Consider the following 23009-nt stretch of genomic DNA (forward strand, 5'->3'; position numbering starts at 1 on the left):
CATGTCCCAAAGTGTGACAATTTGGGGGTGTGACACGATGACACACACCCTCCCTGATCGGCCACATCCCCTTTTCGGGAGTATGCGTGCAGTGAAGCCTTCTCCCCCCCGACCCCCCCACCCACCTCAGTGCCCTGCCCGTGGCCCAAACACTAAACCACTCCATTGGGGCGATACAGTGCTGATTAGCCCCAGAACTATTCAATTGACCGTGCTGTTAAGTCACACTACAACCACTTAAGTCGGAGGCCGCACCTTAAGCTGGGTGTTTGGATGCAGTAACTGACATTCTCTGACTAAAGTGGCAGAAAACAGCCTCGCGTCTGGCACTTAAGTCTGATTTCTGCTTGGACCTCAAGAGGTTGTGAGCAGAAATCCTATAGTCTGACTTAACAGTGCGGTCAATTGAATGGCTCCCGGAACTCTTCCTCGGGGCTATTCAGCATCACACCACTTATAATCTCATACCTCATGCTTCCAGATCTGCCCCTGACCTGTGCTTCTTACTCCTCTGGTAACCAACCTGCTCACACTAATAAGGTTTCTCATGTGCCACTACTCAAATATGTACTCCCCTACCACACCAATCACACTGTTCCACAGCCTTCAAATGGTCTCTAATAACCCACCTTTTTTACTGTGCCTACCCTACTCCCACATAAACAACTCCTACTCCTATAATGTTGCCACTGTCCCAAGCTCCATTCAGTCTTTCTCCTCCTAACGGGCTTTTCCCATTTCCCACTAAATTGCAAGGGATCCTCACTACCCTTGTTCTTTAATGTCTGCTGTTCTTTTGTTTTTCGTCTGTTCATAACTGGTTTCCTCGCTGCCTAGCACTTTGGTGTACCATTTGGCATTAATGATTTTATAACAATTGCAGATGTGTGTGTGTGTGTGTGTGTATATGTATGTATATGTATATTTATATTTTTTTTTCCATAATTCGTATATTATTTTTTTTTGTTTTAATTCCAACACCGTGCATTTCCTCTTTCCTTCCTGCCTGGGGTGTTGCTCTCCACTCAGCTAATGCAGCTAACTGCTGAGCTACAGAAAAGTGTGCTAGAAGCATCAGAGCGACACCCCAGGCAGGTAAGCTGAACTGCACGGGTTGTGACAAGTGCAGGGTGCTAGAATGAATACTATGTATCCTATTCAAGTGAACGTGGGCAAAGAGCAGCTCTCCTCCCACCTCCCTACCAGCTGCGCGTATGGTGCCACGCACTTGCACTGATGATTTCAATACATTTTGTTTTTGTTATTGCTCAGCTGTCACTTGATAGATCACGATGAAACACAGTGCAGGTTTCTAGGATTTTCCACTAAAAATATATGCAGTTTCCATTGAAAACTGTTCAGGAGTTCTTTGCGCCAACTTGAAACAAAGACACAATGTTTTAATAATACTATAGATGTATGTGTATAATTTTTTTAATTTAGTTTGTTGTGTGTAGGGTAGCTCTGTGCAGCCTGTAGCACAATACAGTGCTTGGGTGTGAAGCTACTAAGTAAACTGCCACTCTGCACTCTGCCAAGAGCATTAACCGTAGAATATTTTCGTCATTCAGATTAAAGGGGATTTGCACTCTGGTGCGTTTTACTAATTGGGTTTGCATTTTATATGAGCGGTGGTAACAACGGTGGGACCGGAGTACGGAGGTGCGCTTTTTTTATTATTGCAGATGGTTTTTATTATTACTGGGAATTGATTGTACTGTGAAATTGATTTGTACCTGAAATGTAGATGACTTGCAGGATTTGGAAAGCTTTTTACATTGTGGCAAGTTGTTTCTCTGCTCTAGAGACATCATCCAATTGTATTTAAGACAAGACAGTGGGGTAAGCTTTAACAGTTTAGACATCCAAGCTAATGGGTTTTGTCATTGGTATGTACTTAAGACACCTATCTAGCTGGTTTTAATGAGTTGTTAAGTAAATTAGTCTAGAATCAAAGGCAGGCATTTCTCACTCTAACTACCTGCATCTAGAAATAATTCCTGGCACTTTCAAGTTGTTCCCACAGACTAGCCAGACAATGGGAACAACTTAAACCCCACGATATTGTAAGATTTATTCAAGCCGCCTGTGACTGTACCACAATTGAAACCTGTACTGTTGGCAAACGTTAGTTTCTTTACAGGTGTATTTATTGTGTAGATCATTTTAACAAACCTTAAAGTCATATTCACCAGGCTGCAATTTTTTTTATTTATTTTCTAGTTCACTTCAGAAGTCTAAGTTCCACCTGCGATATAGCACCGATTGTGCGCTTTTGCCAGTTTTGTCCTTGGTCTGAAAAATACACCTAAAGCAAACCAAACATTGGATTAGGGTCAGAAGGATAGTGGACAATTTAAGACTCTCAGCCGGTTTTGTGTTAAACGGATTTGAATGAGTAACTGATCTATTGGAGCTTAAACATGACATTGCATGGAGGACGGGTGAAAGGGATGTAGCTATAGGAGAACACACAGCCACGCTCTGTACTAGGACTTTCCGAGCTTGCTATCTAGTTTATTGCAGGTGAATTGTAAGTATAACGTTGGGGAAAAGCTGTTGTAGATAGATATTTAGGGAGAATTCAATTGTTTTTGGGTGCCCGCTGCGCGATATATACAATTGTTTGGGTATACAATTATCAGTCAGATATCTGTCCAATCTGGCTGGTTAAAATGAAAACCTGGAAATGTATGGGAACAAATGACAATCGGTCATATGGTTTTAAACACTGGAAAATGGGCAAAAACTATTGGTTAAATTTGTTAAATTTGTTTAATTTAACCAATTTGTCTGAATGTCCATTTTTGTCTGTTTTCCGGTATTTGTGAGCAAATGGTCGATTGTCATTTGCTCCCATACATTACCAGGTTTTCATTCCACCAGCCAGATTGGACAGATATCTGATAGATAATTGTATAGTTTATGCCTAGCATTAGTGTTGAAAATATGGGGCTCACATTGCCTTATAATCTTCTATTGATCAAGTTTGAATTGGGCTGTTTCTAATTCTGTGACCCAAATGTTACCTTGTCTTATCTACTGAATTGCTTGCGCTGATACCCTATGGAGAGATTTGCCATTGGGCCATACTGGTTTATGTGAAATCAGTCCAGGCGGTGCTCCCTTTAGGGTAAATAAAATGTGTATGTATTGCCAGTTTCCTTCCTGAAGTGTTGGCTGAACTGGTTTTTTTCGGAGGTTCATGAAGTATGAGGGAAGGTCATAGTGGGTCAGATAAACAAAAACTTTATCCTACCCTCCTACTTTTAACTTTGTTTTCTTGTTCATGGTTCTAGTATCAACCTGCTGACAAGTGTGTGTGTATATATATGGTTTCTCCTTACAGAACTGAGTGTTGGTGGCAGAGAAGCTTCATTTTAGTGAAGAAAGATGAGTGAACTCGATCAGCTACGCCAGGAGGCTGAGCAACTGAAAAACCAAATCCGAGTGAGTAATTCAGTGTAACATGCTGCATTCATTTCATGAGAGCTCCACATCAGATACGTATACAATTGTCTAGTGGTAAAAACCAATGAGCAAGGCTGCAGGCCACTCCAAAAGCTTGACATGCCCAATGTTATGTAACTTGCTCTTTTCTTAGTAATCAGTGTTCTCTTTACAGAAAATAAAAATACATAGTCCCCCTTTTTTTTTTGCTTTACAAAAGCTTAAGGCAAGTAACTGTTCTCGCTTGGTTTGGTCATGAATTGTACTAAATTGAATGAGCTTTAAACTAAAGGCTCTGCATTATTTCAGATATTTTTATTACAGTTTAATGTTTTCTTGTTGCTCCGTTTACATTGGTTTTTTTTTTTTTTCCTTTTTGTTTTTTTTTTCCTAGCCCAGTTATGGCTGGGTTTGTATTTATAGGGTGCAGCATTCCCCAGAGACTCCTGTAACCAGTGTGTGCAGTGTATCTTCTGTAAACTGCATGGCAGCAATAATCTAAACTCACGTCACATTGTTTTTAAGAAACCGACTTTACCATGCTTTCTAGAATCTTGTTTAAAGATGTGTAATTGCATCACAAAGTGCGGTCTTCATGTAGCTTTGTGACTTCTACTAAATTCTATATATTGAATGAAGAAATTTCTAGTCGTCTGGTATGACACATCTACTAGTAGGTGTTTTTTTTTTTTTTTTATAGTTTAGAGACCAATGTTGGAGACACAATATTAATCACTAAACCCACAATTTTGCTTTTCTCTCAAGTTCTTTTTAAAGACCAACTCAATTTAATATTAAAGTGCCGCTTTAAAATAGATCTGCAACTGTCAGTTTATCAGGACTGGAGGTATTAAAGTTGTGATCATACAGGGCGCATCCTATATATAGCAGAAGCTTTTCCGCAGGAAAAATACCATGAACACCGCTTCACAGCAAATGTAAATACAATGTAAAGGTACACATGTCTACACCTCTTATAACGCAACTTGTATTGTGAGGTGGCCCTTCCTATTGTACACGTTTGCTATGCAGAAACGTAACACTTCATCTGTGGATAATGTACTGGTTATGGACAATATTGGTGTTAATCCTGTGTATCCGATTCTGATGTCATTCACTGTCTTGATTCTGAAGATGAGTAAAGCAGAGTACACACCATAGGAGGGTGGAACGCGGATATGCGATGTAACAATACATTACTCGTGCTGTACACACTTCATGATCCAGCGTACCATGGTGCGATGTATCGTTACATGCTGCATGTAACTTCAATGTGACGCTCATTGCATCATCCCATCTGACGTGCAGTACAGCAGATGGGACGATGCGATGAATGACTGATCGGCCGTACACGATATGGGCTTGAGTCTATTCTACGCGATGTAAATAGCGCCGGGAGATAGCTCTCGGAGCTATTCAATTCTGCGCAGTGTTTAGTCGGAGAATGCCTGTTCTCGCGACTAAACGCCCTGTTTAAGGCGTGAGAACGGGCATTCCCGACCTAACTTCCCGGCACGATGCTGTTTTCCAGGCGCTAAGGCAGAAAGTAGACTCGCGCCTGGACTTTTGTCGGATTTCTGCTCACATCCCCGGAGGGATGCGAGAAGAAATCCTTAGTCGGGCTTAGCAGCACAGTGTATTGAATAGCTTCGGCAGCTCACTTCCGACGCTATTCACATCGCGTAGAAGAGAATCGAGCCCTATATGTTGTGTATGTTATGTCATTCTGATCTGCGACAGAACAATATATCGTATAGTGGTTCGTATAGTCACGTAGGTTTGGGCTATAATCAGCCCCCCAGCTGTTGTGGAACTGCACATCCCAGCATGCCCTGCCACAGTTTTTCTATTTGGTCATTCTAAAACTGTCGCAAAGCATCCTGGGATTTGTAGTTCAACAGCAGCTGGACGGCCGCTTATTGCCCACCCCCTTGTGTAGTGTGTATCCTGCGTAAGTCTTTGCACACGCAGGGACATATCCAATTACCCGCGGTGTTAGCTCTGGGTTTAAACGATTGGAGATTTTCAGTTGATAGTCAATTTCTCTGTGTTAAACCCCCAGGTATCACACGTTAACGCCTCGATTCAATCAGCACAATGCTGATTAACCCCAGAAGGGAGGCTCCCGGAGCTATTCAATTCACTGTGCTGTTTAATCCGACATTTGCCAGTTAAGTCTGAGAATGTGGGTCCTCACGACCTAACATGGTTGTTTAGTCGTGAGAATCGGCGCTCTCCGACTGTACCTGGCGCGTGGCTGTTGGCGCCGCGCTAAGCAGGAAACAGCCGCGCCCTGCACTTCTGACTGATTTAGTCGGACCAAACAGCGCGGTGAATTGAATAGTTCCGGGAGCTAAATTGTTGGTCTGGTAATAAATGACCTGGATTTGGTATTATCCTATAGAAACATATAATAATTGGGTATATAATTGTTTGTCTTAATGTCACATTTCTGGATAACCACTTATGTGAATTACAATATGTGGTAACAATAATCATTGCACCACTGTCATATCCTATATAGATAAAATAACTGTTAGGGGGGCGATTCAATGCAATGTGATACAGCCACTTAAGTCGGTGAATGCTGTTTACCGCGCCTAAAGCTGGGTGTTTAGTTGGAGAATTGCTGATTAGACGCTAAAGTGCCCAGCCGCAAGGCTGAGATAGTTTTATGACCCCAAACTACTAAGCCGGAAAACAGGATTGCGGCCTTAAAAGGATGCGAGCAGAAATCCTGTAGTCAGGCTTAACAGCGCGGTCAATTGAATAGCTTTGGGTTCTCCTTCCCGGGGCTATTCTACATTGTGCTGACTTGAATCTGCCCCTTAGGTTGCAGTGCAGTCCTGACCACATTAGGTAAATTACATAGAAGGACCGATGCACTATATTCTTTACTATGCTGGCTTTGCTCCTCACAACTATAGTTTAATAACAATCTGGGCGATTCAATTCAGCTTGAATCGAATAGCATCGGGGTGGGAGCTCCTGGGAGCTGTTCAATTGACCGCGTTGTTTAGTCCAACTTAATTATTTCTTCTCGCACCCCCATGAGGTTGCAAGGAGAAATCAGACTAAAGTGACGGCCACAAGGCCGTTTGCCGGCTTAGTGGCCGGCACTTTAGTCGGAGAATCACTGTTCGCCCAGTGTTTAGTCGCGAGAACCGGCATTCTCCAATTTAAGTGCTTCTAGTCGGACTTAACATCACTGTGAATTGAATGGCTCCATAACCAACATCCTGGCACTATTGAAAGAATTGAATTGTCCCCAATGCTCCATAACTGCCCCTTTCCTCTAATCCAAAGTAGTTTGGTGTCCCAAAACTCTCATTAACATTTTTCTTCAAAGTGTAAAAAAATAAAATCCCCTTCTACTACTATTACCCAAGTGCCCCCTGAAGGCCTGTGCTGGCAAACATGCAGCACTGTATTGTCAGGTAACTGCCGCAGATGGCCCGATACTGGAGTAGGAATAAATCCTGGGCTGTTTGCTTTATCTCTGTATACATCAGCATTTTTGCGAGTGAATAGTTCTATGTCTTCATTAATTCTCAACTCCTTTAAACAGTTATAAAAGCTTGGCTCCAGCCAGGACCAGACTTCCTGGATGTCTTTAGCTTAGTGTATCCGTTAAGAGGTCTGTTTTGCAAAGCTTTGACATGTATTAGTTATGTACATTTTTCTTCCTCTTCCTTCAAAGTCTGCTTTTGTTGTACTATGACTGGAGTGAGCCAATTTGAGCCTATTTTGTAAATGCTCTAATTGATGAGCAGTGGCTATGTACCACTGCTGGGGCTGGTACATTGGTATGCTTTAGCTCTGATAACATCACCACTCAGATATGCTAAAGCTGTCATGAGTAGCCTGGTAAACTGTAGGGGCCGCAGGGGTGACCCTCTAACTTACAAAAGGCCTGCATAAAAATCTTAGATTAAATAAATTGATTTACCTTACTACTAAGGGGGAGATTCAATTCAACGGGAGTTGAATAGCGCCGGGAAGTTGGTCCCGGAGCTATTTAATTCAGTGCGCTGTTTAGTCCGACACACGTTAAGTCGAAGAATGCCAATTCTCGCGACTAAACCTGGGTTTTTAGTTGCGTTAACAGGCATTCTGTGACTAAAGTGTCGTCCGTGAGGTTTTTAAAAACGACTGGCAAACCCGCAAACAGATGCGCATCCGGCCCTTTAGTAGGATTTCTCCTCGCCCCCTAAGAGTGTGTGTGGGTGCTTATCACTGTTCTTGGGCATTATTTGACCTCCCTGCTGAATACTTGGCATTTTACAGTCCTGAATCTGTGCTCTGACAATTTTCCAGCCTTTGTGGGTATTGGCACACTTTCCCTCTTTTTCCTAAACACTGAATGGATTAATGGAAATGGTTCTAGCTCCAATTGCTTATCCTGTCATCCAGTTCCACAGACCTCTCAGAGGAGTGCACTTTTTAAGGAGATGTCATGCAAACAAATGCAGGGCTTGTAGAACAAAGTTAACATAACCATTTGGACAGTAGCCCAAATGTCGAAGCTGCGCTATTAGCTCAGACTGGTGTTCACAGCTTGGCACTTGCACTTTCACAGCCAATAGGTATTGATATAATATATCCTGCACCAATCAAATACTTTTTCTTTTCAAATCTAGAATCTGCTTGTAGTCTAACCTCTGTCTTGTATGGCCAATTTTGCTAAATGTGTGAGAACAAATTTTCCTCTGTTACATTTGGTGTTTGTCGTGAGAACACCAGTGTTAAACTTGGTAAGGGTTTACATATTCATTGATTTGAATACATGGTATTAAAAAAGAAAAACTTGACAGTATGCTTCTAATGGAAATGAATGCGCTATTGTTATTTGGTGACATATAGGTTAATATTCCCTTGCAGCCTTGTGATTTGACAAGTCATTGGTGACTAATCTGGAAATTATGGGATATACTTTCGGGTTTGTTTTTGTAACCTTACAGCTTTTAATTTTTCTGTCAGTTTTCCTTACACATTGTATTTTGCTGAACTATGAAAGGGGTGATTCAGTTGTCACTGTGGGGATGTAGCCCCCAGTTTAAGTGAGTTCCTAGTGCCTATTTAGTTTCTCCCGCAGTAAGGTCGTGATTTGCCCTTAGTTCAGATTTCCAGAAAGCTGCGCTAACTAGTGCCTTGGGAGGCAGTCAATTGAATATCTTTGGGCACTTAACCTAGAGCTACAAATTCGGCCCCCCCCCCCCCCGTGCTAATTGAATCGCCCCCAATAGGTAGATTTTGTAAGTAAATTGCACCTCTTTGCCGTCTTTAATAGAGCTGTAGATAGTACAGGAATTACTCTGTTCTCCTTACAATAGTGGCCTTTTTGAGGTTGAGTATACGTATAAAGCTTAAGCCGGCCACACACATGGTGCGATTTCCTAACGTTCAGATGTCTTGTACGATTTTCCTTGGGGTTCCTCCCTTGAAATTCTCTGTACGATTTGTCAAATTGTGTACACGATAGTGTATACGATACCGATGCGTCGTATCAATTCCAAAATGGAGAAGGGGAGTGGTCAGGGATTATGCAAGACCTCGTACATCGGATTTTACGCCAGCAAAACAGCATACGATGTGTATCACATCGTACACGATAGGTCAAAATCTTACCACTTTTCCATAAGATCTATGATGCAGAATAACGAAGGCGGGGACGTGCATCGTAATCGTACAAATACTGCACAGAATGTACATGATTGGTCGATACGATGGATCTAAATCGGCCATATCATGCATAAAATCGCAGTGTGTATGAGCCGTGTTAAACTACCTGATTTCAAAGTTCTACTTTTAATCAACCCCCATTTCCCCCCACCACTCCCTCCTTTACATTAGTGAACAAGTACACTAGTGAGCTGCTTGCATACCACCATTATTTGGGTAACTTCTAAAACTTCTTCCTGCTTATCTTACAGGATGCCAGGAAAGCATGTGCAGATGCCACTCTGGCTCAGGTAAATGTTTAAATCGTTTATACTTTTTAATGCTAAAATCTTCCAGCTGTATGAATCCTTTTTAGATATGTATTATTTAAGCCAATGTCATTTGTAGAGCTGCAGCTATCCTAAACATAGTTCTGTATACACTGCAGACCATGGACTAAACTTGTATAATCTAAAGCCCTCCCAATGATTCATGTCTGTCTTGTCATTCTAGATCACGGCCAATATTGATCCAGTAGGACGAATTCAGATGCGCACTAGACGTACGCTGAGGGGACATCTTGCTAAAATCTATGCTATGCACTGGGGCACAGATTCCAGGTAGGATCATAGATAGATATATATCTATTTATCTAAGATATTGTGATTCTAATAAAACTGTATAAAATTGGATGGAAAAAAAATTACAAAAACCATACATGCTTGGCATAACTAACCTTAAAATGTCAAGACTACCAGAACAGAGCCGGCACAGTGACCCATGGGAAGCGGGATAGGAGTGACCGCCACCAACTACTGTTCTCGCACACTACTGGTGGTCTGTGCTCTCACATAGACCCGGCGCCCTAGCCATGTGTGGATACTGTTTACGTTCTGCCCAGTTCGCCTCCTGATTGGCCACCTGAAGTTTCTATTACATAATGGAGGGCGCGCGGGCAGTGCAACATGTGAGGTTGCTGCCATAGGGGGGGGGGGGGGGGGCTCTTTCCTAAACTAGTTTCTCCAACACGTCGATTCCAGGCTCGCAACTCCCAGCCAATCGGCATCGGGTTTGTGTCTCGAAAGCAACTTCTCTTTTCTCTGCTTTCCACATTTGTCGGCAGCCGCTAATTGGTGGGAGGCTGGCAGATGGCGAGGTGGAGTAACAGTGCATTATCATTAGCACCTATAGGGGCTCAGCTTACAACACCCCCTGGAAACGGTCCATTTTGCTTCAGAGTGCATGGCTGAATATCATCGCACTAACAAATTGGCAAAATGTTCAATAAAAAAAAATCCCCAAAACCCATAAAAGGGTGTGGCTTTGCCGGTTATGTTTCACACACAACTTTTATTACCGGATTTCGTTGTATGAACATGTGATCTAGCCATTATCTAGCAAAGCATTTTCCGTACCTATGTTCCTGGTTCAAATTGATGAAATGTTAGCCACAGGCATACTAGTATGTATATGTGTGTGTATATAGATATAGGTGTGTGTGTATATAGATATATACACACACACAGTCAGGTGCATAAATATTGGGACATTGACAGAATTTTCATATTTTGGCCTCTATTCACCACCACAATGGCTTTGAAATGAAACAAACAAGATGGGCTTTAACTGCAGACTTTCAGATTTAATTTGAGGGTAATTACATCCAAATCAGGTGAACGGTGTAGGAATTACAACTGTTTCTATATGTACCTCCCACTTTTTAAGGGGCCAAAAGTAATGGGACAAACTAAACAATCCTGTGTGCGCAGAGCAGCAGGGAAGATGCTGCTGGCAGTGACTGGCTGCTACAGCGCGCGCACACGGCGGCCGCAGCAGCCAATCACTACCGGCGCCGTCTGTCAATCGCTGCCGGCTGTGTGTTCCACCTGACTTCCACGCGATTAGATCTGCGCCAGGGAGTTGGGGAAACTCCGGCTATCCTGACAGAGGTGTGTTCCTGGGGCCCATCTCCCACTGTACTCTGTGAATCCTCAGCTGGAGAGACAAATGCGGAGGGCACTTGCCGGTAAATTGTGGCTGGGGGCTCATGTACTTACCACTGACCTGTTACAGCGACCTGAACAGGGTGTTATTGCTGGGGAAGGGATGGCCGAACATCACATCATGTCGATAACAGATGGAAATCACTTAACACTTTATTTTGTGTTTTTCTTCAAATGGGCACTTTAGAAGGCAGGAATCTGAATCCGTCCGTACACCCGCCTTTTAGTAAATATACCCCTAGGTGTACGGACGGATCCTGATTCCTGCTTCCTAGAGTACCTGTGTGAGGCTGAGCTGGAACAGTATTGCCCTCACTTCCTATCTGTGGGACTCCAGTATCTGTGACAGGGCGCCACCTGCTGTTCACCACCGTAGCCAGAGGTTCCCCACAGCACAAGGACAGGAGAGTTGAGCTGAAGCACTGAGGGGCACAGCGCCAGGCCTTAGAGACACTGAGGGCCCTATTATTCAGAGTGATGCATATTTTGGGGTATAACTATGGAGTGCCGCAGATACTTACGGTAATAAAGGAGTGACCTGTTTGATGTTTCTCATTGATAAACCCATTGGTCTGTACTGTTTTATACAACGGTTGTAACTCTTATTAAATCGTACTCTGTACTCCCTGTTCTCCTCTCCCCAGGTCTGTACCCCTTCTGCCCTCCCACCTGTGCCCCCTGCTCCTCTCCCCATGTTTGTACCACTTCTGCTCCCCTGTGCCCCCTCTTACCCTCTCGCCATCTCTGTACCCCCTCTGCTGTCTTGTGTGCTGTCCCACCCCTGTGCCCTTCTCCCCATGTAATTCTCAGTACAAAATATGCACTATAGCTACAGGCAGTGGGGCATAAATTGTGATGGGACCCAAGTTTTTTGTAAAGTGAGGGGTCCCAGGGACCCCCTTTTTTATTTGTTCTTCGCGACCACTGGACTCAAGATGTTTCGTGGACAGGTGTGGGCTGTTCCTTTTATTATTTCTTTATCAGTTAAGCAGAAAAAAGGTCTGGAGTTGATTGAATTGTGGCATTTGGAAGCTGTTGCTGTGAACCCCCACCAAATGTGGTCTCAATGCAATTGAAACAGAACATACTTAGGCTGAAAAAGACGAAAAAGCCATCAGAGAGAGAGCGGGAACCTTAGCCGTGGCCAAATCTACAGGTTACATTCCAAGAAAAACAAAGAATGTGCAGATGAGATCGGCAACACAAAAGCCCTGGACGACCTATGGAAGAAAACAGTGATGGATGATCACAAGATCCTTTCCATGGTAAAGAAAAACCCCATCATAACATCCAGCCAAGTAATGAACACTCTTCGGGAGGTAGGCATATCATTATTAAAGTCTACCATAAAGTGAAGACTTTACGAGAGCAAATGGTCTCAATAATAGGAAGGGCAGGTTGACTTTGCTATATAAAAAAATCTCTAACGGCAAGTCCAGTTCTGGAACAGCATTCTTTGGACAGATGAAACTAAGATCAACCTGTACCACAATTATGGGAAGTAAACAGTATGGAAAAGGCTTAGATCTAAAGCATACCGCTTCATCTGTAAAACACAGTGGAGATGGTGTGATGGCATGGGCTTTGCATGACTTCCAATGGCACTGACAGAAGCAGTTAAATTAATTATGAAGTATATAGAGAAATACTATTTGCTCAGATTCAGCCAAATTCAGCAATGTTGATTGGACGACGCTTCATCGTACAGATGGACAATGACCCAATATACCACAAAATAAATCCAGGAGTTTAAGGCAAAGATGTGGAATGTTCTGCAATGGCTGAGTCAATCACCTGATCTCAACCCGAACGAGAATGCATTTCACTTTAGACAAAACTAAAAGCAGCAAAACCCACAAATAACTGAAGACGGCTGCAGTATAGGCCTGGCAAAGCATAAGGAGGATCACCAGCATTTGCTGATGTCCATGGGTTCCAGACTTCAGTCATTTCCTGCAACGGATTCTTGACAAAGTATTAAAAATGAATATTTTATTAATGATTGTTAATTTGTCCAATTTACATTTGAGCCTCTGAAAATAGGGGACTGTGAATAAAAATGGTTGCAATTCCTAAACGTTCCATACAATATTTTTTGTTCAACCACTTCAATTGCATCTATTTTAATTTGAAATCCATTGGGTTGGGGTACAGAGCCTAAATATAAAAAAATATATATAGACCCTACTGTATATAAACTAAAATGATAGGTTCATCTTCGCCACTTGACAAGTTGCACTAAAATCTGGTTGTAAATTATATAGCATTGTATATCGTGGTTCACCATATAATACCTTGTGTGCATCACTTTCTGTTACTAGCCACTATATAATATGTGGAAACTGTTTGTAAAAATGCTGTTTAAATGAATTTTTCAGAATGGCTTCTTTTAGTCGTTGGTTTAACTAGATTTTGTAAGTGTTTTTCCGTTTAAAACAATGTAGTGAGTTACAATAAACAATATTTTATTAGGTGACATTTATACAATCAAATGGCTGTTCCCCTCATTCCATAGTGAGCACTAACAGGGCATGTTTTCCAGGTGGTCTCACAAGAATCACAAGTGAAATAATTAGCTCCACCTTTGGATTTTTTAAATTGTCAACTAGTAATGAATACACCTGTGCTCCTGCTAGGAAATTGGTGAATGCTCCCTGAGGAATAAGTATGGGAAACCCTGCCCTAATTTAATGTAATCTGTACATTTCAGTGCACTATGCAATTCACTGAAAAGACATTTTCAAATTGGGTATCTGAAATTGAGACTGTTGAAGCAATTTTACATAATTTAAAAGAAACTGCTTGTAGGAACTGCTGGCCGCATTTCTTGGTTAATATTGTGTTTTAATATTTTCCCTACAGGCTTCTAGTTAGTGCCTCCCAGGATGGCAAGCTTATCATCTGGGACAGCTACACCACAAACAAGGTGCGTGACATGAAGTAATCTGGAAGAATATATAAAACCACTTCTCACACAGCGTTTTTCTAAATAACCTGTTAGAGGTTTTATCTGCTCATATGGTAGTGAAGGCTTCCCACCTCTAAAGCTGGGCATACACGCTATAATTATCGGGCTGATCCGCCCGATATCTGTGGATCGCCTCGGCAATTGTAGAGTGTGCGGGCGACCGAGGGTTAAATATTGCTCGGTCGGGCATGCCGGATCGTCCAGCATGTCTGTCTGATGCGATATATATGTGAGTTACACTGCCTGATGTAGCTGACATTTTATGCCCAGCCGCGGCCGACAGACATTTCCGATTTTCCTTCCCATGGAAGGAACAGGGAAATGTCTCCTCCCCCGGGGGCGAAGCGCAAATGTCGGGGCTAATGCACTGAGATATCTCAGTGTATGCCGCTGACATCTGCGGGCTGTCAGATAAAGTCTGTCGGTCTGACAGTCATTTTATCTGGCCGTTTATGCCCAGCATAACCCATGCAGAAATAGTTATACAGGAGCAAGGTGTCCCAGCAGCACAGTGAATTAATGTGTGTCCTCTGATCTGCTTTGCATAGTTTAGATCAGGTTTTTCAGGTTTCCTTACCTTTTATTCTTTAAATTGTTCACTCGTCCTGGAGATGTATGGATCAAAAAAATCATGTGTCCCTACATAGAATACCTGTTCTCTACAAACACCTGTACATTACACAAATCTGAACAGGGAAATGCGTTGCTAAAAATAATTTACATTTACTAAAGTAGCCATCTTTCTGGCAGCTGTGAATATTCCTGTGGTGAGAATTAGCATCTCATATGCTGGAAGGAGCATGCTCAGTGTGAGACCTTGTTTGAGGACAGCCAGCTTTCACCCCCAGCAAAAGCCTTTCTTTAGTGCCCATGGAATTTTTTATTTTTTATTTTTTTCCTTTAAGTAGTAATTTACTAAAGCTGTTAATGTTATATTCTTCAAAATGCTTTCAGACATAGGCCCGTATTCAATATGAGGCGAAAAGCCGGAATCGGCGAAGAAGTTTTGCAGATGTCATTTTGCCAGGCGGAAAAGTATCGCCTTATTCAATTTGAAAGACTTTCCGCCTAGGCGGAAAGTCAATGCAGTGTAATAGGCGAAAAAGTTTCGCCTATGAATAGCAGGCGGAAAAAAGTGCAGAATTGGTGTTTTGGGGTGCAACGTTGTGGGAACCCCCGTGCAGCCTTCAGACAGTTCCCCAAAGGTAAACTGCGTCAAAATCTTTTTTAAAACACTTACCCCAAAAAAATCACTAATTTTGGGGGTGAAACAAAATGTTGGGACAAAGTTAAAAACTAGCGAACTAGACTCTAGGGGGGTCCCCAAGTATGGCCCAGGTGTTTTTTTCATTGCAGATGCGTGCGGCAGGTGGATTTTTTAAGATTTTTTTAAACTTAACTTTAGCAACTTTAAAATGTTGTCCCCCATTTTCAAGTACTCCAAATTTTCTGGGATAAGTTATTTTCTGCAAAAAACTGAATACTATTCTTCACCACTTATACAAAAACGCTATTTAGCAGCTATTGAGCCCGTTTAAAAACACCAAATACCTTCAGCAAGCCAAATCGGGGGTAACCATAGCTAACCCCCATGTCAGAGCTTCTTTTGGGGGGTGTCAGGCTGATTTCCCCAAACCTGACATGACTTTCCGCTTGTTTAAGTTTCGCCGGATGCCATTTCCGCGTACTTTCAAATTGAATATGGGGATATGCGGGCACGTGCGTGATACTTTTCCGCATGCGAAGTAGGCAAAAAGTCCGGGAGGCGGAAAAGTATCGCGGGTCCACTCAAATTGAATACGGCTCATAAGCAAAAACCTGGGAATTTGCTTGGACATGGCGACTCTCCTCGGGTCTTGCTTATGTCTGAAAGGGTCTGACCCGGGTTGACAGTCATGTGAGTACCCTGGCTTATGTTTGAAAGTAATTATATAATTTCCAAGCGTCTACTGTAATGCTGGGTACACACTGACAGCTACATTGACTCAATTCAACATGGCAGCGTGCCCCGGTGCCCTCTGGAATACTAATGGATACATACAGCATACAGACAAGCAGCGGCACTCAGAGACTGGTAGTAGAAGTACAAAAGTGTATTGAAATCATTACATAGCCCAACGTTTCGGGACACACACGTCCCTTAATCAAGCTGTACAGTATGTATGTGTGTGTGTATATGTACGTATATAGAGATATATATATATGTGTGTGTGTGTGTGTGTATAATATATATTTTCAATACCGCACTCACATCAAGTAGTAATGCAATTAGGCTTTGTGCTCCACTAGGGAGAAACCAACAGGTGCTCTGTTAATATCCAAAAAGTGGCTTAGATATAGCCAAAGAGGGCACTCGCCGCAATGTCCAAAGTTAATCAATCAGATTTAATAGAATAAAAACTTTATTGTACATGTCACCATACTTGTTGACGTTTCGACCCCCTAATGTCATTATCAAGACAAGTCACCTCAGACATGCTGCTGCATTTTCCAAACCTGCATTTAAAACACTTAAGGGGCCTATCCATTAGCAGATCTTTCTGAAAGACAAAAGATTTATCATTTGAAAATTCCTGGGGCTGCTGTGACAGATATCTGTCATGTACATGACTGATTTTTCTGAACGATATTGCATGACATCATTCTGGGAGTGTTTTTTTTTTAATGTTTCTATTCATTTTCATTAAAAAAAAATCGTTCGTTGTTTACCGCGACAGATATTTCTAATATCTGTCAGCGATAAACGATAATTGACCAACATGTTGGCGAGACAAAAGACCAAATTTGTCGGCCGCGGGAGTGCGCATTTTTAATCGTTCAGAGCCTATCCATTAGCAGATAAATTGAACGACTGAACAATAAATCGTTTATCGTTCAAATTTATCAGTTACTGGATAGGCCCCTTTAGGGGCATATGTATCAAAGCTTGATGTGAGATAAAATTGGGAGATATATATCACCAACCAATCAGCTTCTAACTTACATTTTGTAGGCTGTGTTTAAGAAATTATAGTTTGGAGCTGATTGGTGATATATATTTCACAATTTTATGTCACATCAAGCTTTGATACATATGTCCCTTAATACTTTAAGGTCACATTAAAAATATATTAAATACAAATGTAGTATGGATGTTGTAATAGTCAGAATTACTGTCTCACAGCACTGAAGTCTTGGGTTTGATTCCCACCACAGCCCTAAGTTTGTGGAGTTTGTATGTTCTCCACATACTTGCATGGGTGTCCTCCCACAGTCCAAAAATATACTTAATGTTTAATAGGGAACCTATATTGTAAGCTCCACTGGGACAGGGACTGATGTGAATTACTGAATATCCTCTATCTTGCTGCGGAATATGCGTTTACTACATATGATAACTGGTGGTAAATAAAATAAGTACAACTAAAATTATTGTTTTGTATTAGACTATGTATGTTTTTGCTTTTGCTCTGTCCAGTAACATTACAGTTAAATAGATTAGAATTCATCCTCCCCCTTTAAATGTGCATACTATATATTTACACAGTTTATATTGAAGGACATAGTGTTGAGATAACTACTGATGTCATGTGGAGCCTTCTGGCAGAATGGGAAGCAGCCTGCCTTACATCAGCTTTCGCTGCAGCAGGTCTCCTGATTTATGGTTGAAGGATACAGGAAACAAACAGTGTGGTAACATAAACCTGCGGCTGTGTAAACTCTGGCGCACACAGTGATGTGCTCGCTCTGTCATCTGAAAACCAAAACATCAATTTATACAAGCTGACAAAAATGGCTGTGTTTTATAGTATTGTGCCTTCTGCAAAGAATAGTCCTCTGTTTTTATTGTTTGTAAAACCTTTTCCTTATAGACATGGATGATAAATGGATCGGTATTGGTATTAACAACCTTCACTAGTGCTGCTGCAGACATTTGCTCCCATTGTACTCTGAAGCCTCTAATACTGCAGATTAGCTGCTTTTATTATTTTTTATTCCCTTCCTGCCTTCAGTAATTGGGTTACTTGGTGAGCGTTCCTGGCCTCCATTTGTGGTTTTGTAGCTTCTTCCTGCCTCACTCAACACATTTTAGCTCTTGAGCCACATAGAGAGCTTAGGTTGAACATCATACAGCGCATTCTGCAATGTTATAAATGTGCAACTACTTGTTGTAACTTGAATGTCACTAGTGATTGCATTGATGAGTTTCTCATTGCTGCTGAGTATAAAATGTACCCCAGCTGATAAGCCCAATCTTCATACCTTAACATTTCATTGTTGTGCCACATACATAAATTTGCGTGGAGGGGCGGCGTTAATGCTTTTAAATGTGCTGCAAACAGACTTTCACTGCACTTGTACTGTGCCATGGCAGCAGTGACTGGTGGTGGTAGGCCCTTTTCCTCCAGGCCTCATTGCCACTGTCGTGACTGTAGTTCACCACTGCTCGGATAATGCTTTACCTGTTGTAAAATTGGGCAAAGAAAAAAAAAATTCAGAAGTTGGTACAAAAAATAAAGCTGGTCTGCCCTGTAACAAATGTGGTAAAAGATGACAACTTAAAGGGGGGAATTCAATTGAGCCTGCGTTTGCGAAGCTCCAGGGATGAGTGCCTGGAGCTATTCAGTTGCCCGTGCTGTAACCAGTGCCGCCCGGCTAGTCACGGTGTTAACACGTGCGGTAACAGCATCGCGTCTGGCTCTTTAGTTGGAAAATGCCGTTTACTGCAACTAAGCCCTGGGCAGTAGTTGCGTCAACCGGCATCTCCACAATGCTTTTACCGCACTTAATACCACGACTAGCCATGAGGCACTAGCTAATGTGGTTTATAGTGAGGGCAATTGAATAGCCTGGGCCCTCATCCCTGGAGCTTATCAAACTTGCGCTAAATTGATATCACCCCCAATGTCTATCAAAGGCCTAATGGAACTTTCCATCTAATAACCGAGCAGTGGTATCCATACTATATTATATGGGGTGTATTGCTAGAAAATGCTGTAACTTAAACATTTACTTTTATCGAGCTGATAATTAAACTGGGCGCCTAGTTGGTATGTCAGGAATCAAAACAAGATCTGCTTTCAGGGATGTAGCTAAGTTTGCATGCTCCAGACATATTTACTTTTAGATACTTTTTTCTGTATATGTGTTGCAGAATTGCAGGAACAGGCAGTGTCCTGTAACTATAACCTGTTGAGCCTTGTTTTTGGCCTTTGCCCTGACTTTTGCAGTATTCTGTATGAGAGTTCAGTTGTCTGAAAGTGCCGTTCATTTTTTTTAATTATTTTTTAAACTACTACTTTTTTAACTTAAAACAAGAACACCCCCCTTCCTTGTACAAATAGTTTTAATTCTAGCACCTGTCACAACCAGTGCAGTTCCTCTTACCTGCCCGGGGTGTCATGCTCTGTTCTGGTGCTTCTAGAACACTCTGGTCTATCTCAGAAGTTTGTAGCATCAGCTGAGGGCTAGAAGCACCAGTGTAGAGAGTGACACCCCAGGCAGGAAAGAGGAACTGCAAGGGTTGTGACAGGTGCAGGGTGCTAGAATGACCACTATAAAGATATTTGCTGTTGTAAAACCCTTTTGTTGAAGCAAAAAGTCTTTTAAGGTTGTTTTGCGGTTCAACCTTTTGCCTTGGAAAAAGATACAGGTTTAACAATTTCCCTTGTTCACAATACTATTTCTTATGTTTTTAGGTTCATGCAATTCCTTTGCGTTCTTCTTGGGTGATGACATGTGCATACGCTCCATCTGGAAACTATGTAGCCTGTGGTGGTCTTGATAACATTTGTTCAATATACAACCTGAAAACTCGTGAAGGAAATGTGCGGGTGAGCCGTGAATTGGCTGGTCACACAGGTGAGTCTGTAGCGGCTGTTTGGTTGGTTTCCTTAGTGGGTATAGCTTTATTGTAACCTCTGCGTAAATGGAACATGTAGTGATTTGCATATCTAATTAGCAATCCTACTTTTCATCTGCACTCATCTGTTGTAGGAAAGGAGTTTTCCCTGTTAATATTTTACCAAATCCTTGTCCTCTACCTATAAAAATGTTGAGGCAGGGGCGTATTCCGGCATTGCAAGTGAGTAGACTGATGTTTTGCCAGTCTACCGCGGATTAGCAGGTCTGCGGTAAAATGGCACGGTGGCCAAATTGCTGGGACAATGGTTACTGAGCGGTTTTCCCGGTGATTTGTGCAGCACTGCTGACACAGGACTCTGGAGATGCAAGTATTGAAGAACATTGGTGTGCAGTGTGGGGCCTCCTGGATCCAGTGCCCCTTGTGCACTGCACAACCTGCCCCCATTATAGATACGCCACTGTGAGGGCACATCTCTTGGGACCACAACCAACTTGTTGTACTTGGTAGGCCCAGGTCCTGATGTGTCTGGGACCTGGATATAAAGTGGTTGTGGATCAAAACTTTGTGCAATGCATCCTGAGTGCAGGTGAGCTCGCAATGTGATGGTATAAAGTATTGGCACTCAAACATTTTATTTATTTTAAATAGGCCAAAGTTATATAAGGGAATCATGGAAATAAAGTGAAAAACTACAGGTGAAGGTAACGTTTTTTTTTTTGTTTTTTTTTTTGTTTTTTTTAGGCTATCTGTCCTGCTGTCGCTTTCTGGATGATAACCAAATTATTACCAGCTCTGGAGATACCACTTGGTTAGTATGTCCTCCATCATAAATATATTGTGTAGAGTTTGGATAAATTAGTTGTGTCCTCTTCACTTGTGTTCATGTGTGAATCTAACTCAGTAATGCAGCATTCCCAGAATGTTTGTATGTTAAATAGGATCAATCCTACCAAAGCTGCCTGCATTCTCCAAATACTTCTGTATTTCCAAATGTGATGAAGACCTTACTACAGTTTTTGCCTTCAGTCACATGTGGATCTTAAATTGGTCTCTGTGCATGTAAGATAAAGCTATGTAAATAAGTTTTTCTATTATTATCTCTGCACTCTTTAATGTGTGTTTTTATATTTTCCCTGTGTACAGCGCTCTTTGGGACATTGAAACCGGCCAGCAGACAACCACCTTCACTGGGCACACTGGGGATGTCATGAGCTTGTCCCTTGCTCCAGATTCAAGGTGCTTTGTATCTGGGGCCTGCGATGCCTCAGCCAAACTTTGGGATATCCGAGAAGGAATGTGCCGACAGACTTTCACCGGACACGAGTCAGACATAAATGCGATCTGTGTACGTGTGGTGGTTTCCTTCCTTACATATATTGCATGTTTTATTTTAATTTCCAGATAATTCTATCTAGAACTAGTGCTTAGTGCTAATTTTCAGTAACTGACCAGCTTTGGCCATAGATTAACTTTAAAACTGAGTTTGTGTATATACAATAATGGTTGGGGTTGGTTTTGGCCCGAAAAATGACAATTTTTTAATACATGATTACAGGTCACCACTGAACCTAGAATTTAAGTCATTTCATCAAATCACAAGTATTTGTGACGCCTTCAGTAGCTTTACAGAATTCTTCCTTTTAGAAGATGGATTTCCACTGGTGCCATTTTGTTTAGTTGAAACTTTTATAATCTTATTTGAAGCTTAATAACCCTTGTGGTTTTTAGTGTGTAAATGTATTCTGACATCATGTAGCATTTGTACCTATGAAATATGTAGTGCAAATTAATACAATAAATTAGTAATTTATTTTTTTACCTTAATCCTGTCTTGACATTGTTCTTACAGTTCTTCCCTAATGGCAATGCTTTTGCCACTGGCTCAGACGATGCCACATGCAGGCTTTTTGATCTTCGTGCAGACCAGGAGTTGATGATTTATTCCCATGACAATATAATCTGTGGCATCACCTCAGTAGCATTTTCCAAGAGTGGACGACTCCTCTTAGCCGGATATGACGACTTCAATTGCAATGTTTGGGACACGCTTAAGGCTGACAGAGCAGGTAAATACATAGCTGGTCTTAGTTTTTGTATGAAGCCCATTGTCCCCAATTAGACTAGTGCAAAGGTGGACAATAAGCGGCCCTGCAGCTGTTACAACATACTGGGAACAGTAGTTCTATGCCACTGTTTGGTTATTTGGAAATTCTGGAACTGTTGCAGGGAAATGTAGTTCAACAGCAGCTGGAGGGCCGCTTCTTGCCCACCTCTGACATGCTTGTTGTATTTCTAGCACTTACATTTTCTGCTATGTGCAGCAAATAGCAGTGTTCTCCCCAGAAATTTTTTCCAGCCGGGTGGGGGCCTTCGCAGTTATGCACGTGCCGGGAAAAGGGGCATTGCCCCCTGTAGTTTTGCTTTGCCCTTATTCAGTGCCCCCAGACTAGTCCCTAATGTGTAGTGCTCCCAGGCTTAAATAGTGCCCTCCAAGCTGGCCCCTTATGCAGTGCCCCCCAGGCTGGCCCCTTATGCCGTGCCCTCAGACTGGCCCCAGCCCAGAACTTACCTTAACTTGCTCCCACTCCTGCTGCCTCGCTCTGACTGGTTCTAATTAGATCCAGCAGGCGCGCGGGGCAGGCTCCTCACGTCGCCTGTGATTGAATTGGCTCCTAGTTGTCTGGCTTTCAGCTACAGTTAGCCATGACTAGGTTTGTTTGTGGAGAAGGTGCTGGGAGGAGTATTGCGGTTTGATACTGTAAATGTGACCTGGAGTTAGCTTTATGATGGGATTCGTTAATTAGTTACACAGTCAAATTACTCATGCATTTGTGACGTAAGCTGCTGCAAAGACCCGCAACAGTGTTAACATCTCAACCTTTTTAGGTCATTCCGTGCTCACCCATTTTCCAATGTTTTATTTTCAGGTGTCCTAGCCGGTCATGATAATCGTGTAAGTTGCTTGGGAGTAACAGATGATGGCATGGCAGTGGCAACAGGGTCATGGGACAGCTTCCTCAAGATTTGGAATTAAAGTCTGTGAGTATCAGCAACTGCTTTCAGCCAGTTTGTGGGATTAATT

General features: G+C 42.2%; 1 protein-coding gene across 2 annotated transcripts in view; it reads left to right on the top strand.

Annotated features, from left to right (window-relative positions):
* GNB1 (G protein subunit beta 1) overlaps positions 1 to 23009 on the top strand; it is a 51644-nt gene that overhangs the window by 25386 nt on the left and 3249 nt on the right. Inside the window, exons 1-10 of one of the 2 annotated variants that reach the window (XM_088468213.1) lie at positions 2512 to 2533; positions 3350 to 3450; positions 9384 to 9422; positions 9625 to 9731; positions 13977 to 14040; positions 19761 to 19923; positions 20669 to 20735; positions 21071 to 21272; positions 21777 to 21993; positions 22855 to 22966. In XM_088468213.1, the coding sequence (XP_088324339.1) occupies positions 3394 to 3450; positions 9384 to 9422; positions 9625 to 9731; positions 13977 to 14040; positions 19761 to 19923; positions 20669 to 20735; positions 21071 to 21272; positions 21777 to 21993; positions 22855 to 22961 (1023 nt within the window). In that variant the 5' untranslated portion in view covers positions 2512 to 2533; positions 3350 to 3393 and the 3' untranslated portion in view covers positions 22962 to 22966. Of the gene's footprint in view, positions 1 to 2511; positions 2534 to 3349; positions 3451 to 9383; positions 9423 to 9624; positions 9732 to 13976; positions 14041 to 19760; positions 19924 to 20668; positions 20736 to 21070; positions 21273 to 21776; positions 21994 to 22854; positions 22967 to 23009 lie in introns of those variants that run through there. The other variant, XM_088468212.1, reaches the window with a different exon arrangement.

The sequence above is a fragment of the Taudactylus pleione genome, unplaced genomic scaffold, assembly GCF_031769625.1.
Source record: "Taudactylus pleione unplaced genomic scaffold, aTauple2 ptg000082l, whole genome shotgun sequence".
Lineage (NCBI taxonomy): Eukaryota > Metazoa > Chordata > Amphibia > Anura > Myobatrachidae > Taudactylus > Taudactylus pleione.